The 25,205-nt window shown below is 39.9% G+C and overlaps 1 protein-coding gene and 1 pseudogene across 4 annotated transcripts in view; one reads left to right on the top strand and one right to left on the bottom strand.

Annotated features, from left to right (window-relative positions):
* Positions 1-25,205, top strand: part of Fhit (fragile histidine triad diadenosine triphosphatase) — a 1,532,796-nt gene that overhangs the window by 1,205,510 nt on the left and 302,081 nt on the right. For all 4 annotated transcript variants that reach the window (XM_021203702.1, XM_021203701.2, XM_029541579.1 and 1 more), the window contains 2 exons: positions 15,074-15,219; positions 23,178-23,207. In XM_021203702.1, coding sequence (XP_021059361.1) covers positions 15,074-15,219; positions 23,178-23,207 — 176 coding nt within the window. The remainder of the gene's footprint in view (positions 1-15,073; positions 15,220-23,177; positions 23,208-25,205) is intronic.
* LOC110325272 overlaps positions 21,585-25,205 on the bottom strand; it is a 4,743-nt pseudogene continuing 1,122 nt past the window's right edge.

Genomic DNA, 25,205 nt, shown 5'->3' with positions numbered 1-25,205 from the left:
GAAAGTATTCTTTGCAGGGGCTGTGGCTCAGTGACAGGAAAGCTTACTGTATAATGCTTACTATACAAGCCCTGGCGTATATCCCCAGCACCCAAGTGAAGCCTGATATGGTACCTCACATCTATATTGCCAGACCTGCAGGACTTAAACAACAGGGTTCTTGGGGGAAGGGAGCTACAAGGACAAATTTTGGGATCAGAAAATGCAAAGGAAGGAGGAAAGATAAAAATTCAGTTCAAGCCTTGTTTATTCAAGGGAAATGGGGGGTTTTTTAAAGCTGCAAACCACAAGCAGAATTTGCTCAGGTAAACAGACCAAAATGATAGTGCTAGCCCACACATTAAGGTCAAAGGAATGTCTCCATTGTAAAAAGGTCCAGAAAAGAGTGCCCTCATTATAAAAGGAAAGGAATGTCCTCATTGTGAAATGTCTGGGAGTCAATTACAGAATGGATACAAGATAGTGGAAGAAGCAAAAGAGTGTTAGATAATGGCCCTGGGACAAGATTCTGGCTTCCAGGCCCCAACACTGTATATCCAGAATACCTTCAGCAACATGGAAGGCAGAGCCAGGGGAATCCCCCAAGGTCCTGGGCCGGATAACCTGGTTTATGTAATGGAGAGAATACCAGACCCTGCCTCAAAGAAGGTGGAAGGAAAGGACTCACAACAGAGATATTCCTCTGAATGTCACATGTGCCATGCTTTGAACACATCTGCACTTACATTACATGTACACATGTACATACACATACACATTGCACACATACACACAACAAAAAATTAAAATGCTCATTTAAAAATCTTTCTTTCCAAGAGTGAGCTATGAAAAGGCTGTATTTATTCTTCCAGTAAATTATGCCTGAAACCTTTCATTAAGTGTATGGAACAAAAATGCTAGTTGAGTCTGTCTTTATTTGGGGTATTTCCCCAGTTTCAGGACATCTGTGACTGCCACCCCTGTCTCCATCTTTTATCTTCTTACATTGTGTCCTCTCATTTCCCCATTTCTCCTTCCATGTTAATTTCTGTCAGCTCATATCCTTTAGACAGTATGGAGGATGGGGACCCTAGGTTGCTTTGGCCAACATTACTGAAGATCTAATGCAAAGGGGCTCTTTGGGGGGAGGAGGGGGACTTTTTAAAAAATTACTATTTTTTAACAGTACCCCCTCATGGTCCTCCCTCCCACAATTCCTCATCTAGTTCCTCTTCTGCCCTGTCAAGAGGATGTCCTTACACCCCCTGCCCCCCACACACATACCTTACTCCCTGCCAGGCCTCCCCACTCCCTGGGGCCTCAAGTCTCTCCAGGGTTAGGCTCCTCTACTCTCACTGAGGCAGACCAAGCATTCCTCTGCTGTGTATGTGTCAGGGGCCTCAGACCAGCTCCTATATGCTGCCTGGTTGGTGGCTCAGTGTCTGAGAGATCTCGGCAGTCCAGATTAGTTGAGACTGCTGGTCTTTCTATGGGGTTCCCTTCTTCCTCAGCTTCTTACATCCTTTCCCTAATTCAACCACAAGGGTCCCCGACTTCAGTCCAAGGGATGGGTGTAAGTATCTGCATCTGCCTCAGTCAGCTGCTTGTTGGGCCTCCCAGAGGCCAGCTAGGCTAGGCTCTTGTCTATAAGCACATCATAGCATCAGTAACAGGGTCAGGCCTTGGAGTCTCACAAAGGAGCTCTTGAACTGAATGGAAAAAAAATCCTAAAGTACAAATCCATTTATTTCTCTGAATGGAATGAAGAACTATGACAATCCCTGGAGTTGGGGGTCTCACTTCACTCTGACAGGCTCTGAGCTTAGCTGCCCAGGGTCTCTTTCTTCACATGTGTGGTGCTGGTGTGACAGTATATATATACATGTCTGGTTACTGACAATTTGTTACGTGTTTTATTTTTAGAAGCTCACCAGTAAATTACAAATTCTTAGTATTACTCTCTGATCCATGTTATATGTAAGACTTATTTATAGCATTTTGGAAATGGTTTTTACACTAAATACTTGCTGTGGTTATTAAAATTTTTTTATTAGTGATGAGTCTTAAAACTTTCCGCTGTAAGGTATATGATATTTCTTCAATCCCAACATTCTCCAACTCTTAGCTTCTGAGAGCATTTTTATAACATTTTCATATTTGGTGTGTCCCATTTTTGTCTTTATATTTGATGGATAGACACATTTGAATGACAGTTCATCTTCCCTTCCAACATTCTCCTAAACAGAATCATCTAAACCAGAGATATTTTTGTCTATACTTAGTACAATAACAATAATAATAGATTTTCATAATGGTTACTCAGAGACATTGTAAGACCCAGAAATGACTTCTATATCATTAAAAAAGGGGGAAAGGGAGTCCTTGAGAAAATATTTTTATTGCTTTATCATAGAATAATGTCATATTCTTGGTATTCACACTAATATTCTATTTTTATTGGATATTTTCTTTATTTACATTTTTAATACTTTCCCCTTTCCAGGTCTCCCCTTTGGAAACCCCCTATCCCATCCCCCCTCCCCACCTTTATGAGCATGCTCCCCTCCACCCTCTCCTGTCCTCCCACTGTGGCATTTCCCTATACTGGGGCATCGAATACCCTCAGACCCAAGGGTCTTTCCTCCCACTGATGTCCAACAAGGCCATCCTCTGCTACATATGTGGTCTGCCCAATGGGTTCGGGAAGTGCTTGCTGATAAAAGCCTTATATGGCCATCTCCTGGGAGTCTCTGCCAGAGCCTGATATACAGAGGAGGAAGCTCTCATCCAACAATTGGACTGAGCTTGTGGGTCCCTGATGGACTTGGAGAAGGGACTGAAGGTGCTGAGGGGGTTTGCAGCCCCATGGAGGGAGCAACAATGTCATCAGGCACATTAATTTTCTTGTCTCCTTCATTGCAGTCAAAACTAATATATGTTTCCCTGGCAGGGCCTGGAAACCCCTTTACCACAATGCTCTAAACAGCTCCTACAAGTTGGATGGAGCTAGCAAAAGAAACAAAGTTATTTAGCAATAAACTTAATCTAGGCATTGTGGTAAAAAATAAATGCTGCCCATTGATGGGTAATCCAGACCTCAGATTTCCAAGGCAGTACATGATGGTACAGCATGATGAGGAAAGAAAAAAAGGAGGAAGGAAAGTTATCGAGCCTTCAGACTAGCAGTTGGGACTCTAGCCTGGAAGTGATGTGTATCATTTTTGCATTTGACATGTAGAACTACAGTCCTAGGTTGTTACTCAAGTGCCAGCTCCAAGGCAGAATCTTATTATGTTATTTTGTTGTTGTTGTTGTTGTTGTTGTTGTTGTTTTTCCGAGACAGGGTTTCTCTGTGTAGCCCTGGGTGTCCTGGAACTCACTCTGTAGACCAGGCTGGCCTCAAACTCAGAAATCTGCCTGCTTCTGCCTCCCAAATGCTGGGATTAGAGGTGTGTGCCATCACCACTGCCCCGGTTTTTTGTTTGTTTGTTTTGTTTGTTTTTTTCATTTTTTATTGGTTATTTATTTACATTTCAGATGTTATCCCCCTTCCCAGTTTCACCTGAATAAGCCCATTGTCCCCTCCTCCCTCCCCCTGCCTCTATGAGGGTGTTCCTCCACCTGCCTACCCACTCCTGCCTCAGCAGCCTACTGTTTCCCTATCCTGGGTCATCAGCCTCCATAGGACCAAGGGACACCCATTCTAGTGATGCCAGATAAGGCAATCCTCTGCTACATATCCAGCTGGAGCCATGGGTACCCCCGTGTACTCTTTGGATTGTAATTTAGTACCTGAGAGCTTAGGGGGGTCTGGTTGGTTGATATTGTTTTTCGTCCTATGCAAACCCCTTCAGCTCCTACATCCCACTGGGGTCCCCATGCTCAGTCCAATGTTTGGCTGTGTACATCCACATCTGTATTGATTCAGCTCTGGCAGAACCTCTCAGGGGTTTGGTGGTCCAATGTTTGACAGATCTCAGGGGTGCCAAATTAATTGAGACTGCTGTCCTCCTGCAGAATCAACCTTCTCCTCAGCTTCTTCCAGCCTTTCCTAATTCATCAACAGGGGTCAGCTGCATATGTCCATTGGTTGGGTGCAAATATCTGTATCTGACTCTTTCAGCTGCTTGTTGAATCTTTCCAAGGGCAGTCATGATAGGTCCTTTTTTGTGAGGGCTCCATAGCCTCAGTAATAGTGTCAGGCCTTGGGACCTCCCCTTGAGCTGAATCACACTTTGGGCCTGTCACTGGACCTTCTGTTCCTCAGGCTCCTCTCCATTTCCATCCCTGTAATTCTTTCAGACAGGAACAATTATGAGTCAGAGATGTGACTGTGGGATGGCAACCCCATCCCTCACTTGATGTCCTGTCTCCCTGTTGGAGGTGGGTTCTATAAATTCCCTCTCCCCACTGTCTGGAATTTCCTTTAAGATCCCTCCCTTTGAGTCCTGAGAGTCTCTCACCTCCCAGCTCTCTAGTGCATTCTGGAGGGTCCTACCAACTTCCTATCTCCTGAGGTTGCCTGTTGCCATTCTTTCTGCTGGCCCTCAGGGCTTCAATCCTTTTCCCTCACCCAATGCCAGATCAGGTTCCCCTCTCCCTACCACTTCCCCACCACATCTACTTTCTCTTCCATGTCTCTCCCTCCCTCCCCACTTGTGATTACTTTCTTCTCTCTCCCAAGTGGGACTGAGGCATCCTCACTTGGGCACTTCATCTTCTTGAACTTTTTGAGTTCTGTCAACTGTATCTTGGATATTCTGGTAGTCTTTCTTTCTTTCTTTCTTTCTTTCTTTTTGTGGCTAAAAACCACTTATTATTGAGTGCATACCATGCACACAACCTTTTGGGTCTGAGTAACCTTACTCAGGATGATATTTTCTATTTCCATCCACTTGCCTGCAAAACTCAGGATGGCCTTGTTCTTAATACCTGAGTAGTTTTCCATTGTGTAAATGAACCATATTTTCTGTATCATTGGACATCTAGGTTGTTTTCAGCTTCTGTCTATCACAAAAAAAGGCTGCCATGAACATAGTAGAACAGGTGCCCCTGTGGCATTTTTCGGGTATATTCCCAAGAGTGGTATAGCAGGGTCTTCAGGTAGATCTATTTCCAATTTTCTGAGGAACCTCCAAATTGATCCAGAGTGGTTGTACCAGTTTGAAATCTCACCAGAAATGCAGGAGTGTTCCTCTTTATCCACATGTGTTCCTCTCCAACATGTGTTTTTACTTGAGGTTTTGATTTTACCCATTCTGATTGGTGTAAGGTGGAATGTCAGGGTCGTTTGATTTGCATTTCTCTGATCACTAAGGACTTTGAACATTTCTTTAGGTGCTTCTCACTCATTCCAGATTCTTCAGTTGTGAATTCTTGGTTTGGTTTTATACCCCATTTTTTGAATGGGTTGTTTGGTTTTTAGGTGATTAATTTCTTGTGTTCTTTTAATATTCTGGATATTAGCCCTCATTATCTCTCATTAGGAGAGATCTCCCATGCTCATGGAGTGGCAGAGTTATCATAGTAAAAATGGCTATCCTACCTAAGGCAATCTACAGATTCAGTGCAATCCTCATCAAAATCTCAACACAATTCTTCAAAGACATGGAAAGAACAATTCTCAAATTCATCTGGAAAGGCAAAAAACCCAGAATAGCGAAATCAATTCTTAACGATAACAGAACAGCTGGCAGAATCACCATTCCTGACCTCAAACTTTACTACAGAGCAACAGTAATAATAATCATAATAATAATATAAAAACCCTGCATAGAGACAGACAAGTCAATCAATGGAATAGAATTGAAGACCCAGATATAAAACCACACACTTACGGTCACTTGATCTTTGACAAAGATGCCAAAAATATATAATGGCAAAAAAGAAAGCATCTTCAATAAATGGTGCTCGTTTAACTGGCTGTCTGTATGTAGAAGAATAAAAATAGACCCATATTTGTCACTTTGTACAAAGCTCAAATCCAAGTGAATCATGGACCTCAACATAAAACCAGATACAATGAATCTAATAGAAGAGAAATTGGGAAAGATCCTTGAACTCATTGGCACAAGGGGAAATATCCTAAACAGAACTCCAAAGGCTCATGCTCTAAGATCAACAATTGATAAATGGGACTGCATGAAACTAGGAAGCTTCTGTAAGGCAAAGGACATAGTTGAAATGACAAATCGGCAACTTACAAATTGTCCAAGATTCTTATTGACTATTATAACACCTATATGACCATACAGTTTTTTGTTCTAGATCTCCTGTCTTAACCTCCTGTGTGCTGGGATTATAAGCATGAGCCACCATGCCCAGTGTAATCTAAAGCATATCCTTTAGAACGTTTGTCCTATAGAGGGTTCCTTAAGTCATTTATGAAACAATAGGTTTAAGAGAGGCAAGTAACTTTGTAGATAGAAGCAACTGCCCAATAGCCTATCTTCTCTTGAGACTTATCTTTAGAAAGAACTGACTCTGACATTTTTCTCTGACCTCCACATGTACAGTGGTACCAATGCACCTGTATATCCACAGCATACACATACATACACACAAAATTAGTAAAAATAATAATTTTAATTTTATAATTATGCAAATTTGAGAAATACTACTTAGTCTAATTTTTTTTGGAAGAACACAATTAACTATCCTGATGAGGTTGAGGAGGGCTATATTGTATTAGAACTAGTGTTTAACAGTGTTACTGGACTGCAAGAAATTTATATCAAGAAAAGTATTGTGGAACTAACATTTCCCCATAACACTGTAGTCAGAGTGCAGTGTGTGCATGGAGACCTGCTCACTGTTGGAAGCATGGAGATGCAGTAAGTAACTGTGCTTCATGGCCCCTGCCATGCTTTTCACTTAATATCTTGAACATTCATTAGAACTCCTGGGGCTTCAACTTCCAAACCTGAAAACAGAAAAGTGGTTGTCATAGTACCTACCTCTATCACTGACTGTCCCTAGGACATAACACACAGTGCACATACTTCGGATGTTGTTTGCTTTCTCACAGCTGAGCAGTTTAATGTACACATATTTCCCCAATGTGATACTAGCACATCAATCAATATAAGATTCCTTTCTGTTGAAAATTCATAGATAATATGTGAAATTTAAGCCAAATACTACACCAGAATGTAATATATGTACACTTTCCCCTGCCATTTCTATTTTATTTAAAGTTCCCTTAGTTTCTCTGTGGATGTCATTCTCACTTTTGAGCCTTCAGAGCCATGTGGAAGTTTGAGGCTGACACAAAGCACACTAATTAGACAAGGATATCTTCACATTGTCCACAGAACTATGGCCTCATTTTATCTTTGTCCCAGGACAGAAGATGAGATAATAGATACTTGTGAATGACTTACCCTGATGTGTGCACAGCAGTATATCATGACCTTAATCACAATCTCCTCAATTGATCACATTCTACACATCCATTTGCTCTAAGTTACATGTCAACCATTTATGTCTACTGCCATTGAGTGTGCTGTTAATTCTTCATTGAGTTACTGTAATGCTTATGATAGTGTTCAATAAAGTTGTGGTCGAAGTCATCAACATGCTGCACTCCTTCATTTCAGCATGTAATCATATTTATTAAATTTGAAGTTACCAGTTTTACTTTCCAATATGAAAATTCACTGAAGTACCTGGATTGCCAAGAGCATATTATCCACTTTGTTTCAAAGCTCTGTAAGTGTGCTACTTAAACCAAGTGTTTTGATTCTTCTCTTTAAAAGGGTGTGTTGTTTTTTCAAGTGCCATTAAGGTTAATTTAATGCCTCTGCAAGAAACTCTGCATAATGGCGAACACCTGTATTCCCAATGACTCAGGAGGCTGAGGCAGGAGAACCACAGAACCACAAAGGTTTGAGAGCAACTTAAGTAACTTAAAAAGGCTAAAATAAAATAAAAATTATAAAGGGTTGGATATGTAGGTCAGTGAAAATGTATCTTAACTGTTTTTCATATCCATCAAAGTCTCAAAAGGTAGAAAGGGAGGGAGGGAAGATGGATGAGGGAAGAAATTATGTTTTAGTTAGGGTTTCTACTGATCCAATGAAACACCATGTCCAAAAAAAAATTGGAGAGAAAAGGGTTTATTTGGCTTACACTTCCATATTGCTGTTCATAATTGAAGGAAATCAGGACAGAAACTCGACCAGGGCTGAATCTTGGAGGCAGGAGCTGATGAAGAAGCCATGGAGGATGCTATTTATTGACTTGCCTCACATGGCTTGCTCAGCCTGATATCCTACAGAGTCCAGGACTATCAGCATAGGGACAGCACCATCCACAATGGGCTGGGCTCTCCCCAGTTGTTCGCTAATTGAACAAATGCCTTACAGCTGGATCTTATAGAGGCATTTCCTCACCTGAGTCTCTACCTCTCTGATGACTCTAGCTTGTGTTGAGTTGCAGTTCCAGCCAGGACAAACGGGATGGAATGGAGGGAAAGAAAAAGGTGGGGAAGGAAGAAAGGAAGAAAGAAGAAAGGAAGAGAGACCTGTGAAGATAGGAGGAAAAATGCAAAGATGGGAATAAGTAACACATTCTACAGGATGAAAACACAGTATATAGTATAAATGAATACTAACTCTTTTATTGGCTCCAAAGAATAACTTTTTATCATATTATGTAACACCTCCTTGCTACAGATTCATCTGTATACATGCTTATAAACCTCATCAACACTAGTGATATGGTAACTTGATTTAATTGTTGACTTTCACATTTTTAACCTCTTGAACAGATCAAATAAAAAATAAACAAATGGGGCTGGACCTAAACACGTCTAAGAATATTTGCTGTCCCATTTAATTATCCCAGTTAATATATTTCAATTTTTCTATCATGATTATATATTTAAATATGTTACAGAAATGACTTGGACAAGTTTCTTAAATCCATCAGTTATTAGCCTTGATGAGCAAAATTCAAACTTAATGAATTTATTCCTAATGTAGCAACATAACAATCATTTGATATCTCTGGACCAAGAGTCTCACTTTGCATTTTTTTCCTTTACTCTCAATCCAGACAGACCTCTGATTTTTGTAGCTTTGGATACAGCAGAAGAGGTCTCAGAAATAGTGTGGAGTTTTCATGCTTGGAGCCCACAGTAATTGGTAGCAATTGGCTACAGGATGTTGCTAATAAGATTCTGTACCTCTGCTTTGAGAAGAAATCACTGCTGTTGATATCTGCTGAGGTTTAGCAGCAGAAAAGGGTGTAGAGTTGTAGCATTTTGTTCCTTCCCATTTAGTGGAAAGAGGTTTGGGCTGGAAAGCTGAACATCCTGAATTTCAATGCATGGTGTGCTCCTAGGTAACTTTGTGACTTTGAAGAAGTCAATTAACTTTACTTTTAGATTTTTCTCCCGTCCCCCTTTCTCTGTATGTGCAGGTACCCATGTTGAAGGAAAAAGACAATTTTGGGTAATGGTCCTTACCTTCCACCTGATTTGAGTAAGGGTCTATTGCTATTCTACCAGTGAATACATCATGCGTGGTGAACTTTGAAGTTCCAGGGATTCTCCTGTCTCTGCTTCCCATCTCTCTGGAGTGCTAAATTTACAGACTCATGCTATCTTATCCAATTTTATGTAGTTTCTGGGAATCTGAACCAAACTTCATGCATGAATCGATAGTATTTCCTAGTAAGTTATCTCCAGTATCCAACAAAACAGGTATTATAGTAAATAATGTTTCATGTTGTCTTGTCTTAATTTTGAATTCCTACTAAGATATTGAAGGAATGAGTGCAATCATTTATTTTTATCAAATTTCCAGAAATTACCTTCAGTGACCCTGGTGATAGTAGTTGATTATCATAATGGCCCCAATGTGCGTGTCTTCTCAAGCCCATTCTCAAGTTCAATGTGTTCTTTCCACTCTTTTTATTAACACTTATTTTCTGCATTTTCTTGTTGGCTTGTGATTTCCCCCCCCAAAAAATGTGAAGTAAGTTAACCCTTAAGAGACCTTAGAGAGTCTGCATCTTCTTTAGGATGAAGTATCAAGGAAAACGAAAAGACTAACTTTGCACCAATGCCAGTCGTCTTCCAATTGAAATAGTGACATCAATTAGTGCAGGTTAGACTTAAAGCCAAAACCACATAGAGAGTCATGGTGACAAATATATCCATCTCATGCTGTGGCCTCCCCAGCCTTGAGCAGGCTGAATAGACCTTCAGTGCTTGCCACAGTGAACCTTAATGACCCAGTTGGAGTCATCTGCCTTGCTGTACCTGTGATTTCCTATAGGAACTTAGAAGAATAGACTGCCCACTGAGCTTGCTTTGCAACATAATCCAGCTGAAACAAAGGATGGGGTCTGAGGGCTTGCCCTAGATAAACACAGTGGAGCCTTGATCAGAACCTTGTCTGGGCTTCATTCTTCTCTCATACCCCATCCTTTTCATTTCCAGCCCCCATTTCAGGTAAGCCCAGTTCTTCATGGCCACTGGATAGCTACAGGTGGTGCCCCACATTGGTTGCCACCTATTGTGGGAAATATTAAAAGATGAACCTGCCAGCTCTTTGAGCTACTGCTTCTCTCAACTTGCCAACTCCCTGGTGAGGCCAGACTGCTCCTGCACTCATGCTACTGGCAACTCTCTCCAGCTAGCCCCCACAGATTCTGGCTCACTGGATCCTGGAGTGGCTAGTTCCCTCTCCACCATCGGTGGTCCCACATTGTAGTAACCAAGTAAAGCAAAACTCTTGAACCTTATAATTAACCAATCAGATTTATGTATCAATAAATTCTCAGTTTACAAGATGCCAATACAATAATTCCAGACCCTGTTGATAATTTAAAAGCTTCATACCATATATTCTAAACTTATGCTAGCATAACTACCTGTGGCTGGTCAAAGTCACGCTGGTTCATGTCCATCACCATCTTGGCCTTCCTCCTCTCTCCTGAGATGCTGTCTCTTAGTGCTGCCTCCCTTTTCCCTGTCCAATCACAGGCCTCCTGCTGCCCTAATGTAATTGGACAGGGAAAATCCTGGAACATCATGTGACACTAAGCTCTTCCCAGGTCATCTTTCATGCAGTAGTTGAAATTTGTTATGGGCATTTAAACTCACTTCATGGCTATCTGGGGACTAGATAGTCTGTGATAGGACTTGAAAATTGGTGTCAGCAGTCAGCTGAGATGCCATGTATGTTCCCTAGTATTATGCAGTAAATTAGCTGAAGTTGTTAACAATTAGTTGGTATCAGCATACTCAAAGTGATTATGATCTATGCCAAAAAGGTGACTCATTAGCAAATGATGGATACAGAGAAAATACATACACATATGCACACAAACATACAATGGTGTTGCACAGCTGGAGTGACAAAGGGTCTTCTCCAAATGAAATTGGTATAAGCCTATTTATCTTTTTCATGATGTATCACTACTATTAATAGTTTTTAAAAGTAATGAATGTATATGCTACATGACCTGGGGTTAGGTATACAAAAGACAAACTTTGGGAGTAATTTTTATTAAATTCCCTCTATCTTTTCACTTGTTTAATATTGGATCAAGTTATCTGTTATCATTTGAAAAGCAAAGTTGATAAATAGTGGTTTTATGGCAATGACAAGGAAGACTCTTGTGTGCTACTGATATTACAGCTCTGTCTCTCTAGTTTCCACTTTGAGGAGTTGTATACATGAGATTCTAGTCTTTCTCTAGGTGGTTTATCCATGCAGACAAGGCCCACAATTGCTGGAAGCTGCATTGTTGTTATCTGGCTATTGTTTGATAAATGGGCTTACGGTAGAGTATAATTTAAACTATAAGGAGACTTCTCCCTTGTACCTCAGGGAGAAGGTGTGGAAGCAGATATGGAAAACCTCAGCTGGTTGATCAGGAGAAGTGAAAAATACTCATAAACAACCTGGGAAGGTCAGCAGTCAACAGTACAGTGGTGGAAACCACAGCTTGGAACCTCCAAGGTCTCACTGCTCAGTCAGATCTGCCCACCTGTGAAGCCCTTAATGGTGAAGAGTGAGAAGAAGGTAGCAAAGGATCCAGAATGGTTCTAGTTTGGTTCCTGATACAGAAAGTCAGAGAAGAGCAGCAAGAAGAATGATTGCTTCTCTCATAGCAAAGAATCCAGAAGAGTTCTAGTCTTTGTTCCTGAGACAGAAAGCAGAAAGAAGAACAGATGCTTCTCTGGTAATTGCACCTTGGGGTTTGTTCATATCTGGGATATGACAATGAACTTCTCTCAAGAGGCATGGTAATGTCCGAAGGCTGCTCAGAGCACTTTGTATATGGATGTGATGTTGGAGAATTACAAACATGTACTTGTTACAGCCCCATGATTGTCTTACTTGTGAGCAACAGCAGGATGTCTGAGAAGGAGAATGGCTCATTTTCTAGATATGGCCTCCTCAAAAAAATCTCTATGCTACCTATTGTGACATTGCTGTACATGTTCTGGGGTTCTGGCTGCTGCTATAGGCTGTGTTGTTGCCCATGAACTGTGTTGCTATCAGAGGTCATTTGAATGTCCACCATTGCTGCTATTGTCTTGTTAATGTCTGTGGTCTGTGCTGCCATTTGAGCTCATGTTAATGCCCATAATCTGAGATGCTGCTTGGGGCCTTGTTGGTGGCTGTGGTCTATGATAGCACCTGAAATTCTGTTGATATTTGTGGTCCATAGTACTACCAGAGGATATGTGGATCTCCATGGCCTGAACTCCAACCTGAAGTCATGATCTCCATGGTCTATGATGCAAATGGAGATAATATGGGTGTCCAGTGGTCCACAGGAAACCATATGGAAGTCCATGACCTTGCTGTTATGGTCAGGAAAGCTTCTGTTGCAGGTATTGATGACTCTAGACTCATTCTTGAAAGTGAGAAATATTGAAGCTTTTTTCAACAAACTCTCCCCTGCCCCTAACAGAAAGAAACAGTTTCAACAGAATGTTATTTAAGAGAGTCCTTAAAAACTTTGAGAGATGCTAAAGTGTAGCTCTTTACAATTGATGGATGGCTTCTGATGGGGTCATGGGAAAGGACTCAGTTTTTTTTTACCGGATAACTGGGTGTTTAGCCACTGGAAGTGTGACCATGCTCCAATGAGTATATGGGCAACACAAATTGGACTTGATATATTTTGGGGGTGGGGCACAAAGGTGGGAGAGATAAAAGGTAGATCTGGGATAAATGTGAAATGAATGTGATCAGGGTGCATTGTGTCAAATTCTCAATAAATACTACTCAATACTACGCTGGAAAAATAGGGAGGAGAAAGATAGGCAAAGGTCCCTCTTGATGAACAGAAATCATCTTTGGGGTGTGTGTGGGGGGGTAGATTTTGGCAATCTGCTTAAGAGTAGAAAGCAAATTCTTTATTTCTAAGTGTTTTGTTGACCTATGATAATCAAACTCCCCTGCTAGCGGATAATTATCTTTATTACTATCAGATGCCCTGTGGGTGGGTGAGGGCTCCATTCACCTCTTGAAAAATGAACTCAGATTAAAGAAATACCTCCTCTCCTAGTTTTCTGTTGTTGTCAATTCCTGGAATATAAGCCACATTCATCTGTTTATCTCTCCTCACCCCTTTCTCATAAAAAAATCAGGCCTGCCAAGCTGAGCTCTGCACACTTCCCTAAGGCCTTGAGTCCAACTGTGTGATGGGTTAAAGTGCTTTGTATTCTGGTGAGACTCGCAATTGCTGGATTGTGGTTTTATTAGATCCCTTTGCTTCTTGGCTGCAGGCAGAAGTAGGCTTTCTTAAAATAAGAAAAAATAAAGGGGTGGGGTGAGGTGGAGAATAAACTTAAAGAAAAAAAATAACAGTTTTATTTTCTCTAGAAAGTATTTAGAAACTGAGTAATATATGATATATGTCATATATATATATACATACACACACATTATATATATATATATATATATATATATATATATATATATATATTTATATATTTATATACATATATAATCTCCATGTCTAGCGGATTAACATTAATTTCTCAGTTATAACAGTCAGAGAACATTCCAGTCTAGCCTTTCTGTTTTTCACTTACATTACAGTCTTCAGTCAATTGCATATGCTTTTCAACAGTTTATGAGTTTTGCGCATCAGTAGGCTAATGTTTAAGTAAGGCTAGGCTAAAATGATGCCTCTTAGCTTAGTTGTATTACATAAATTTTTAAATGGATATTTTTAGCTCACAATGGTTTATTGAGATATAACATCCACAAGTTCAAAAGCATATATGTATATATTTACACAGTACCAATTTATCTATATAATTCATACATATGTATGTACACCATAAATTCAAGTACAAAAAGGACATAGAATATCCATGTAATTGTTACTATAAGTTTGCTACCAAAAGAACCCCAATAAATTTTAGCTCCTTTTCTCTAGACCTTGGTATTTTCTCAGACCAGAAATGTAAACATGCTACCTTGTCTAACTCGTAGAATGCATTACAACTTCTGTGTGTGTTTAAGAAACACCTGCTTTCTTTAAAGATTTAACTTGAAATATCTTGGGTTATGAGTAACCACTTGTAGGAACCCTCATGTGGAACATCTGTTAGTCATACACAAAGTTCAAGGCATCTTCCCCTAATGTCTTCAGCCCTCCTAAATCATCTAATATTGGACACTTTTTGTATGTTTCTATTATTTTTTTCTAAAAGGAAACTTGACAGTGTAATCATCATGTTCTAACGAGCAAAACACCAAGATATTCCAACGGCTAGTCCACTGCAGTGTGTTTAGCTGCTGGGGAAGTGGGAGGTCAGGTGATGGTGGCCCAGAATAGATCTTGCCTCCAGCAGTAATTATCTCAGCAAGTGCTGGTATCACTTTGCATATTATCATTTCTTTGCTTAAATTCTCCTGTGTGTCAAGGCATCTTCCTCAAACTAAACTAACAATCTTTTAAAGCTTTTGTTTGCTGAGTATTTCTTTCTTTATTTCTTAGTCTGCAATATTCCAGGCCCCAAGTCAATGGGACTCGGGACTTCATGTATAAACTACTGCATAAGAATGCAACTCAAAGCAAGCCAAACTTTCCTTAACATACCCCACCACAGATGTCCTCGTGTGCCCGCTGAGGCCAGTGGAGCGCTTCCGTGACCTACGTCCTGATGAAGTGGCTGATTTGTTTCAAGTGACCCAGAGAGTTGGGACAGTGGTGGAGAAGCACTTCCAGGGGACCTCCATCACCTTCTCCATGCAAGTGAGTTCACTGATTGTTCACAACTGTTTCTTTCCTTCCTTCTCAAAGCTGATTTCAAGTTAAATCTTTAATCGTCCTTCTCTGTATCCTAGCTATCTTAGCAGAGAAATGTTTTTTTGTGGTCTGCATTTATATAACAGCAGAAAAAAAATGTTATTAATGTAAGGCAGCTCTTCTGTCTGTGGCCCAAAAGTGGACTATGGAATGGCCTTATAGCGAATGTCTGCAATGCTCTTTACAAAGCAGGTGGGAGTTATAGACAAACAGTTTAAGGGGATTGAATCTGTTTGCTTCTCTGTTGTAATGAGACACAAACCAAAGGCAACTTGGAGGAAGAAGAGGTTTCTTTGGCTTGCTTGTCTACACTAAAGCCAATTATTGAAGAAAACTAGGACAGGAGATTAAAAGTTAGCAACCTGGAGACAGGAACTGAAGCAGAGACCACAGGAAGCACTGCTTACTGGCTTGCTTCTGGGCTCATATTCAGTTACCTACCTTTGGTAGACAGCCATGACCACCTGCCCAGGGGTAGCTCTGCTCACAGTAAGCCAGGTCTTCTCTCATCAATTAGCAAACTAGAGAATGCCCCTACAGACCATGCCCACAGACAAATCTGATGGGGGCAATTTCTCAACTGAGACTTTGGCTGCCCAGTTGTTTCTAGGTTGTGACAAGTTGACAAAAACTAACCAGCACTGGGAATCTACATGAGAACTAGAGTGAGAGAATTTTGTTTTGTTGTTTGTTCTTGTTTTTGTTTTTTCTGCTTTGTGGTAAGTACTCTTTGAGCATGCACAGGCTCAGCCCTGCTGTGGTTCCTAGGAGAGCAGTGATCTGACAGCTAATGTGAGCCTCCTCTTCATGGTGCTTACTTTTCTCCAGATGTGATACAAACTGCATTGATAGGTCGGAGGTTGCTACAGTGAGTTTACTGCATATAGCCTACTACAAAATGAAGACAGCAGAACTTCGACCAGACTCTTCAGGTTGCGAGAAGCCTGTCCATGATGTGTGTCATCAGTTGGGAGCTCAGTACATTGTCAATGGCCCCATGAACCCCTTCAGATCCCTATGGATAGGGGTGGGGACAGTAGCACATGTGTAAGGGCCCTTGTGCTTAGATGCACACTAACTTCACTTTTCCACTGGTAGGAAATCAGTGGCTCCCGCACATGGGAATTGTATCCTCAGCTCTTCACACTCACCAGCATGTCCAGTATCTACATCAGTTATCCCCTCTAGTTGCTGGTCACATTGCATTCACAGTCAGGAAGCCCAGAAGGAAGAGGTTTCTTCTTTTCTTTTAGCACCAGGACACTGGCCCAGGAAATGCTGAGGTCCATTTTTAGCATTGATCTTTCCTCCTCAATTAGTCTAATCTATAATCTCCCTGGTAATATCTAGAGATTTGTTCAAAAACACAACTTGAGTCAACCTGACAACAAATTATTAATCACCACACCATCCTTACACACTTTCCTTGGATAACATAGACATCCAAAGACAACAGGAATAGAAGCCAATATATTGAAGGCTTTGACAAAAGATCTTCATCTCTTTCTGAAAACACAAATTCTGACTTGTCTTTATGGAGAGTAACTAAGCATCCCTAGAAATACAATTTGAGACAGTACTTCAGCTTGGGGTGAGTTTATAAGATACTTTATAAAACAGTGACAAACTGTTTCCAAGTAGACCAGGTAAAGAAAATGAATGAGAATATGTACCAGGAAATGCCAATGTTGGTTATCAAAAAATAATTCCATAAATATGATGCCTAACTATGGGTAGAATTGGAGCAATTTTCCATAAGAACTGAAGTGAAACTTTTATTTATTTTTTATTAGATATTTCTTTATTTACATTTCAAATATTATCCCCTTTCCTCCTATCCTTTCCCTGCCCCCCCTGCTCACCAACCAACCCACTCCCACTTCCTGGCCCTGGCACAGGACCAAGAGACTTTCTTCTCATTGATGACTGACTAGACCATCCTCTGCTACAGATGCAGCTAGAGCAATGAGTCTCACCATGTGTTTTCTTTGATTGATGGTTTAGTCCCAGGGGATGCTGGACGTACTGGTTAGTTCATATTGTTGTTCTTCCTATGGGGCTACAAAACCCTTCAGCTCCTTGGGTCCTTTCTCTAGCACCTTCATTGGGGACCCTATGATCTGTCCAATGGATGACTGTGAGCATCCACTTCTAAATTTGTCAGGAACTGGCAGAGCCTCTCAGGAGACAGCTATATCAGGCTCCTATCAGAAAGCTCTTGTTGACATCCACAATAGTGTTTGGTTTTGGTGGCTGTTTATAGCATGGATCCACAGGTAGGGCAGTATGTGGATGGTCATTCCTTAAGTATCTGCTTCAAACTTTGTCTCTGTAACTACTTTGATGGGTATTTTGTTCCCTCTTCTAAGAAGGATCGAAGTATCCACACTTTGGTCTTCCTCCTTGAATTTCATGTGTTTGCGAACTGTATCTTGGGTATTCCCAGTTTCTGGGCTATATCTACTTATCAGTGAGTACATATCATGTGTGTCCTTTTGTTCTTGGGTTACCTCACTCAGAATGATATCCTCCAGATCCATCCATTTACCTAATAATTTCATAAATTCATTTAATAGCTGCATAGTACTCCATTGTATAAGTATAGCACATTTTCTGCATCCATTCCTCTGTTGAGGGACATTTAGGTTCTTTCCAGCTTCAGGCTATTATAAAAACGGCTGCTATGAATATAGTAGAGCAGGTGTCCTTATTACATGTTGGAAGGAACATTTCTGGGTATATGCCCAGGGGTGGTATTGGTGGCTCCTCAGGTAGTACTATGTCCAATTTTCTGAGGAATCACCAAACTGATTTCCAGAATGGTTGTAACAGCTTGCAATCCCACCAATAACAAAGGAGTGTTCTTCTTTCTCCACATCTTCACCAGCATCTGCTGTCACCTGAGTTATTGATCTTAGCCATTCTGACTGGTGTGAGGTGGAATCTCAGGGTTGTTTTGATTTGTATTTCCCTGATGACTAAGGATGTTGAACATTTTTTTAGGTGCTTCTCAGCCATTGAGTACTCTGCAGTTGAGAATTCTTCTTTTAGCTCTGAGCCCTATCTTTTAATACATGTATTTGGTTTTCTGGAGTCCAACTTCTTGAGTTCTTTGTACATATTGGATATTAGACCTCTATCAGATTTAGGAGTGTTTAATGTCTTTTCCCAATGTGTTGGTTGCCTTTTGGTCTTATTGATAGTGTCCTTGCCTTACAGAAGCTTTGCAGTTTTATGAGTTCCCATTTATCAATTCTTAATCATACAGTACAAGCCATTGGTGTTCTGTTTGTGAATATTTACCCTGTGCCCATATGTTCAAGGCCCTTCCACATTTTCTCCTCTATACGTTTCAGTGTCTCTGGTTTTATGTGGAATTCCTTGATCCACTTAGGCTTGAGCTTTGTATAAAGAGATAATCAATGGATCAATTTGCATTCTACTACATGCTAACTGCCAGTTGAGCCAGCACCATTTGTTGAAAATGCTGTCTTTCTTCCACTGCATGGTTTTAGCTGCTTTATCAAAGATCAAGTGACCATAGGTGTGTGGGTTCATTTCTGGGTCTTCAATTCTATTTCATTGATCTACCTGTCTGACACTGTACCAGTACCATGAAGTTTTTTTATCACAATTGCTCTGTAGTACAGCTTGAGGTCAGGGATGGTCATTCCAAGAGAGGTTCTTTTATTGTTGAGAATAGTTTTTGCTATCCTAGGTATTTTGTTATTCCAGGTGAATTTGCAAATTGCCCTTTCTAACTCTGTGAAGAATTGAGTTGGAATTTTGATAGGAATCGCATTGAATCTCTAGATTGCTTTTGGCAAGATAGCCATTTTTACTGTATTAATCCTGCCAATCCATGAGTATGGGGTATCTTGCCATCTCCTGAGATCTTTTTCAATTTCTTTCTTCAGAGACATGAAGTTCTTATCATACAGATCTTTCACTTTCTTAGTTAGAATCACACCATGGTTTTATATTGTTTGTGACTATTGTGAATAGTGTTGTTTCCCTAGCTTCTTTCTCAGCCTGTTTATCCTTTGTGTAGAGAAAGGCCACTGATATGTTTGAATTAATTTTATATCCAGCTACTTCGCTGCAGTTGTTTATCAGGTTTAGGAGATCTCTGGTGGATTTTTGGAGTTACTCATGTATACTATCATATTAGCTGCAAATAGTGATATTTTGCATTCTTCCTTTCCAACTTGTATCCATTTTTTTATTTGATCTTCTTTATTATCTAATTGTTCTGACTCAGACTTCAGGTACTGTATTGAATAGGTAGAGAGAGAGAGAGAGAGAGAGAGAGAGAGAGAGAGAGAGAGAGAGAGTAGGTGGCTTTGTCTAGTCCCTGATTTTAGTGGGATTGCTTCAAGTTTCTCTCCATTTAGATTGATTTTGGCTACTGGTTTGCTATATATTGCTTTTATTATGTTTAGGTATGAGCCTTGTATTCCTGATCTTTCCAAGACTTTTTATCATGGATGGTTGGGTTGGATTTTGTCAAATGCTTTCTCAGCATCTAATGAGATGATCATGTGGTTTTTTTGCTTTGAGTTTGTTTATATAGTGGGTTACCGTGATGGATTTCCATATATCGAACCATTCCTGCATCGCTGGGATGAAGCCTACTTGATCATGATGGATGATCATTTTGATGTGTTCTTGGATTCGGTTTGCAAGAATTTTATTGAGTATTTTTGCATCAATATTCATAAGTGAAATTGGCCTGAAGTTCTCTTTCTTTGTTGGGTCTTTGTGTGGTTTAGGTATCAGAGTAATTGTGAATTCATAGAACAAATTGGATATAGTACCTTCTGTTTCTATTTTGTGGAATAGTTTCAGGAGTATTAGAATTAGGTCTTCTTTGAAGGTCTGACAGAACTCTGCACTAAACCCATCTGATCCTGGACTTTTTTTGGTTGGGAGACAATTAATGACTGCTTCTATTTCTTTAGGTGATATAGGACTGTTTAGATCATTAATCTGATCCTGATTTAACTTTGGTACCTGGTATCTGTCTAGAAAATTTTCCATTTCGTCCAGGTTTTCCAGTTTTGTTGAGTATAGGCTTTTGTAGTAGGATCTGATGACTTTTTGGATTTCCTCAGGGTCTGTTGTTATGTCTACCTTTTTATTTCTTATTTTGTTAATTAGGATACTGTCCCTGTGCCCTCTAGTTATTCTGGAAGGGTTTATCTATTTTGTTGATTTTCTCAAAGAACAAGCTCCTGGTTTGGTTGATTCTTTCTATAGTTCATTTAATTTCCACTTCTTTGATTCCAGGCCCCGAGTTTAATCATTTCCTGCCATCTACTCCTCTTGGGTGAATTTGCTTCCTTTTGTTNTAGAGCTTTTATGTGTTCTGTCAAGCTGCTAGTGTATGCTCTCTCTAGTTTCTTTTTGGCAGCACTGGGAACTATGGGTTTTCCTCTTAAGACTGCTTTCATTGTGTCCCATTAGTTTTGGTATGTTGTGGCTTCATTTTCATTAAACTCTAAAAAGTCTTTAATTTCTGTCTTTATTTCTTCCTTGACTTAGCTATCATTGAGTAGAATGTGTATGTGGCCTTTCTATTATTTATGTTGTTATTGACGATCAGCCTTAGTCCTTGGTGATCTGATAGGATGCATGGGATAATTTCAATATTTTTGCATCTGTTGAGGCCTGTTTTGTGATCGATTATATGTCAATTTTAAAGAAGATAGCATTAGATGCTGAGAAGAAAGTATATCCTTTTGTTTTAGGATAAAATATTCCGTAGATATCTGTTAAATCCATTTGTTTCACAACTTCTGTTAGCTTCACTGTGATTCTGTTTAGTTTCTGTTTCCATGATTTCTCCCTTGATGAGACTGGAGTGTTGATGTCTTCCACTATTATTGTGTGCAATGAAATGTGTTCTTTGAATTTTACTAAAGTTTCCTTAATGAATGTGGATGCACTTGCATTTGGTGCATAAATGTTCAGAATTGAGAACTCATCTTGGTAGATTTTACCTTTGTTGAGTATGAAGTGTCCCTCCTTGTCCTTTTAGATAACTGTAGGTTGACATTGAATTTTATTTGATATTAGAATGGCTACTCCAGCTTGTTTCTTNGGACCATTTGCTTGGAAAATTGTTTTCAAGCCTTTTACTCTGAAGTAGTGTCTGTCTTTGTCCCTGAGGTGAGTTTCCTGTATGCAGCAAAATGTTGGGTCCTGTTTACATAGCCAGTTTATTTGTCTGTCTTTTCATTGGGTCCATTGATACTAAGAGATACTAAGGAAAAATAATTGTTGCTTCCTGTTATTTTTTTTTTGTTAGAGTTGGAATTCTGTTCATGTGGCTCCTTTTCTTCCACATTTTTCCAAGCAACTTTAGCAGGATCCTTCCCTTTAGACTTATAGTCAGCAACATCCTTCTCATTCTTCACCTTCAGCTTTGCTGTCTTGGTGAGGTAACGCTGCTTTTCACTGTCTCTTAAGTTTTTCCATATCTCACCCAGCTTTTTTGCCACATCTCCAATGGTGATGCCAGTTTTTGTGGATTTGATCTTGGAGCAGAATTTTGAGCAGAATAAGAAAAATGCAGATGGAGGTCTTTTGGGGCCATTTGGGTCCTCCTTCTTTTTGCTTCCATTAGCTGATCCATAATCTTTCACCTCCCGATCATAGTGTACTTTATCTTCCTTTGCCATTTCTTCAAACTTTGATTTCTCTTTGCTAGACATGGCTTTCCGCTTCTCAGAGCACTTCTTGGAAAACTCCACAAAGTTGACTAGAACCTCTGGGTTTTTCTTTTTATGTTCTTTCCTGCATGTCTGTGTGAAGAAGGCATAAACAGACATCTTGCTGTTTAGTTTCTTGGGGTCACCTTTAACCATCCTGACTGTATTGTTCATTAGTCTTGTGACACTGTTTGAAAACTACTTCACATTAACATATGTATGTCAAGATCCTGTGTACCCTTTCCCCCTCATACACATGCCCCTTCAAGGATAAAGAACTAGGGTTTACAAAGTAATCTTAACTAATCCTCCACTATCTAGCTTGGGTCCTATCATGTTATCTTCTTAAGTATTAGTTGGGGACTATGAGATTGCTTTTAGAAGCCACTAATGATTTATGGTTCAAGTTTGAAAAGGTTTGATGTACATGTCAGATGTGTGCTTAACCCATGTCCTAACAGGGCATGAATCCTTCCCTCTGGTCATGCTCATAGCGAGATGTATTTAGCCAAAACCACTGAGCAGTAATTCTATTCTGAAACTGTGTGTTGCAAAGAAGTTTGTTGCCTTCTCTCTACAACACCGGATTTCAGTTGTACTCTTCTTGGAGACTGAGCCTGTGTGCTTATTTTCTGTAGTGACACAGACAATTGACAATGATCCTGTTTTAATGTGAGAAGCTAGGAGGAGGAATGGGTCCATGCAAGGGGGTCTCCCCACAACGTCACTTTACTTTTCTGGCTCAAGGTCAGGAGAACGTGAAAGGACTGTTTCGTCTGAACTTCATCTTCCTGCTTAAAGGATGTCTTGAGGAAAAACTGAATCAGATTCTAATTAAATAACTTCTGATTTAAAGATAACCAAACCATGGTACTTAGCCTCCCCAAACATCTTCAGCCTTATTTTTAATGTGATTAAAACCATAGATGAAACCAAAGAGCATGAAACATAAAAGGGAGTGGCCTGCTGGATAATTCATATCATTTTTTACATACCTCCTCACTCAGAAAGAAATGGGGACCTGTCTGGTCCCACACATTTGAAATGAATGGTCCCCATGAGACTACTACAAATTAACACACAATGAAATTGGATCTAAATTATTAATGGGCAATATTTCTGAATAAGCAGGCAATACCATCATTCAGTTCTCACCCCAACTTCATTTCTTTTTTCTTCCTCTTTTTCTAGGATGGTCCTGAAGCTGGACAGACTGTGAAGGTGAGTGGTTATTATGTGCATACAAATTAATACGAGTGATTATGGGATCTAATAAAAAACCACAACGAGCCATTTGCAGCACATTGCTCTTTCATTATGTTATCTTCGAGGTCAGAGAGACCCTCAGTGTTACAGCCATAAATCCTGACATTATAAACTGTGCCAAACAGTATGTTTCCCATTAGTTTACAAGACATTTACCCTTTGTAGTAAAATTATTACTGTGCAATTGCTAAAACAGTAACTAAACTGAGGAGTCCTAAATCACAACAGGGCAGGGTAGATCAACTTCCTGTGGGTTATATGGGTCCTGTATAGACTAAGGCACCCGGTATATCTTTAGTTCTTAGCACAATTTAATTTTATTTATTCCTTCTGAGTAAAGGGACATCCTGTTGTGTGTCAAGTGCCTCCCCTTTCCACCTGTCTTTTCTTTAGGCACACACATTTCTCTCTAGCTACTAAATACCAAAGATCAAACTTAATGGGATCAATGGAGTTCAAAATGGTTTTAAAGTATGCTAGAGAGGAAAGGGGGATTTACTATGATAGCCTCTGATCTAGTAAAACTAAAATTCTGGCTGGTTATGAAGCAAGAGTCCAGCTTCTTTCACAGAAATGTAAATTCCTGTAGTTCAGTTCAATGCTTAAGTGATAGAGAAGGCTGGGTTTTATGGTGATAACAATAAGAAGCAAGTTACAGTATGTTGCCTGTGTCGTACATGGTGAAATAGAGCTTTTGGGTCTCCTGGCTGGCCTTGATTGACAAGGTAACTTGGCACCAAGTCATACCAAGTAAGTATGGTGACTTTCTGATCTTGGTTTGTATTGGCTCCAGTATATAACTATAGTAAAACTTTGTAAATAGGATATCTGGGAATTTTCATGGGGACTGAATGTCTCAAAGGGGAAGCTAAGAAATTCCAAATGACCAAAAGAGTGGCCCCAATTTCTCCAAACACATGACATGGAAAACTCGACAAAGGATAGAGACATTCAACTTTCATCCATTCCTCCGTTCCCTCTCCCCACGTTAGGCAGATGTAAAAAGAGGATCCAACATCAGTGTTTTGGCTTTGAAATTGATTCTTAAAATGTAAAGGTATTCAAGCTTGGCTACCAGAGTTCTAAAACTCAGAATTCAAATATAAATTTAAATGCACTGAGTTAGTTAACATGCATGGAGAAATATCTCTTTGGTGTAGTTTCTGAAGCCATTGACAGCACTGGAGGTAGGCAGCAGCCCAGGAGGATGCACAGCTGTATAGTAGAACACTCAAGTTGATAGGACACGTATTAAACATAGCTGAAATTTATGTGAACTGGTAGATTATGTGCTCTAAAGATTTTATTTCAAAATTCTAAAGGGGGCATTTACATTATTTTCTATAAAAATGGACTTGAATAGATAAAAGTATCTTCAAAGTTGTTAAGGCCAGAAGACGGATGAACTGGACAGTGGCTGCCAATGGCTGTCTCTTGTGGTTGATAGATGTTATGTTATTTGGGAGACGGAGATTGTTATTTTATTATTATTTTTTAAATGACCAAATAAGCATTGAGAGTCCAGCAGGGCTGAAGACCATGGCTATAGAGTTTCAGACTCCAATAGCAGTATCATCCCACTTATCTGAACAAATTGTTTCTGTTAGCTTTAATCATGGTGATAGGGTATTGACTTATAATACAAAGCACCATGTGTGAATTACTGAATGTTCTTACTGCAACCCACACTGTTTAGCTTAAGTTAATTTCTGTAAATAATTGTATCCCTTTAAAAGAAATAAGAATATGACATTTTGAAATTTTTTTTGTTGTTTCCAGACTGGCCCCAGCATTGCCCCAGTACAAATGTGTTGTGGGGTCAACTCACTTCCCTTTTGGAACAAAATACATAAAGAAAAATTCATCTCTCTCTCTCTCTCTCTCTCTCTCTCTCTCTCTCTCTCTCTCTCTCTCACACACACACACACACACACACACACACACACACACACA

Source organism: Mus pahari, chromosome 8 (assembly GCF_900095145.1).
Source record: "Mus pahari chromosome 8, PAHARI_EIJ_v1.1, whole genome shotgun sequence".
NCBI lineage: Eukaryota > Metazoa > Chordata > Mammalia > Rodentia > Muridae > Mus > Mus pahari.
This window is presented reverse-complemented; position numbering and strand designations above follow the sequence as displayed.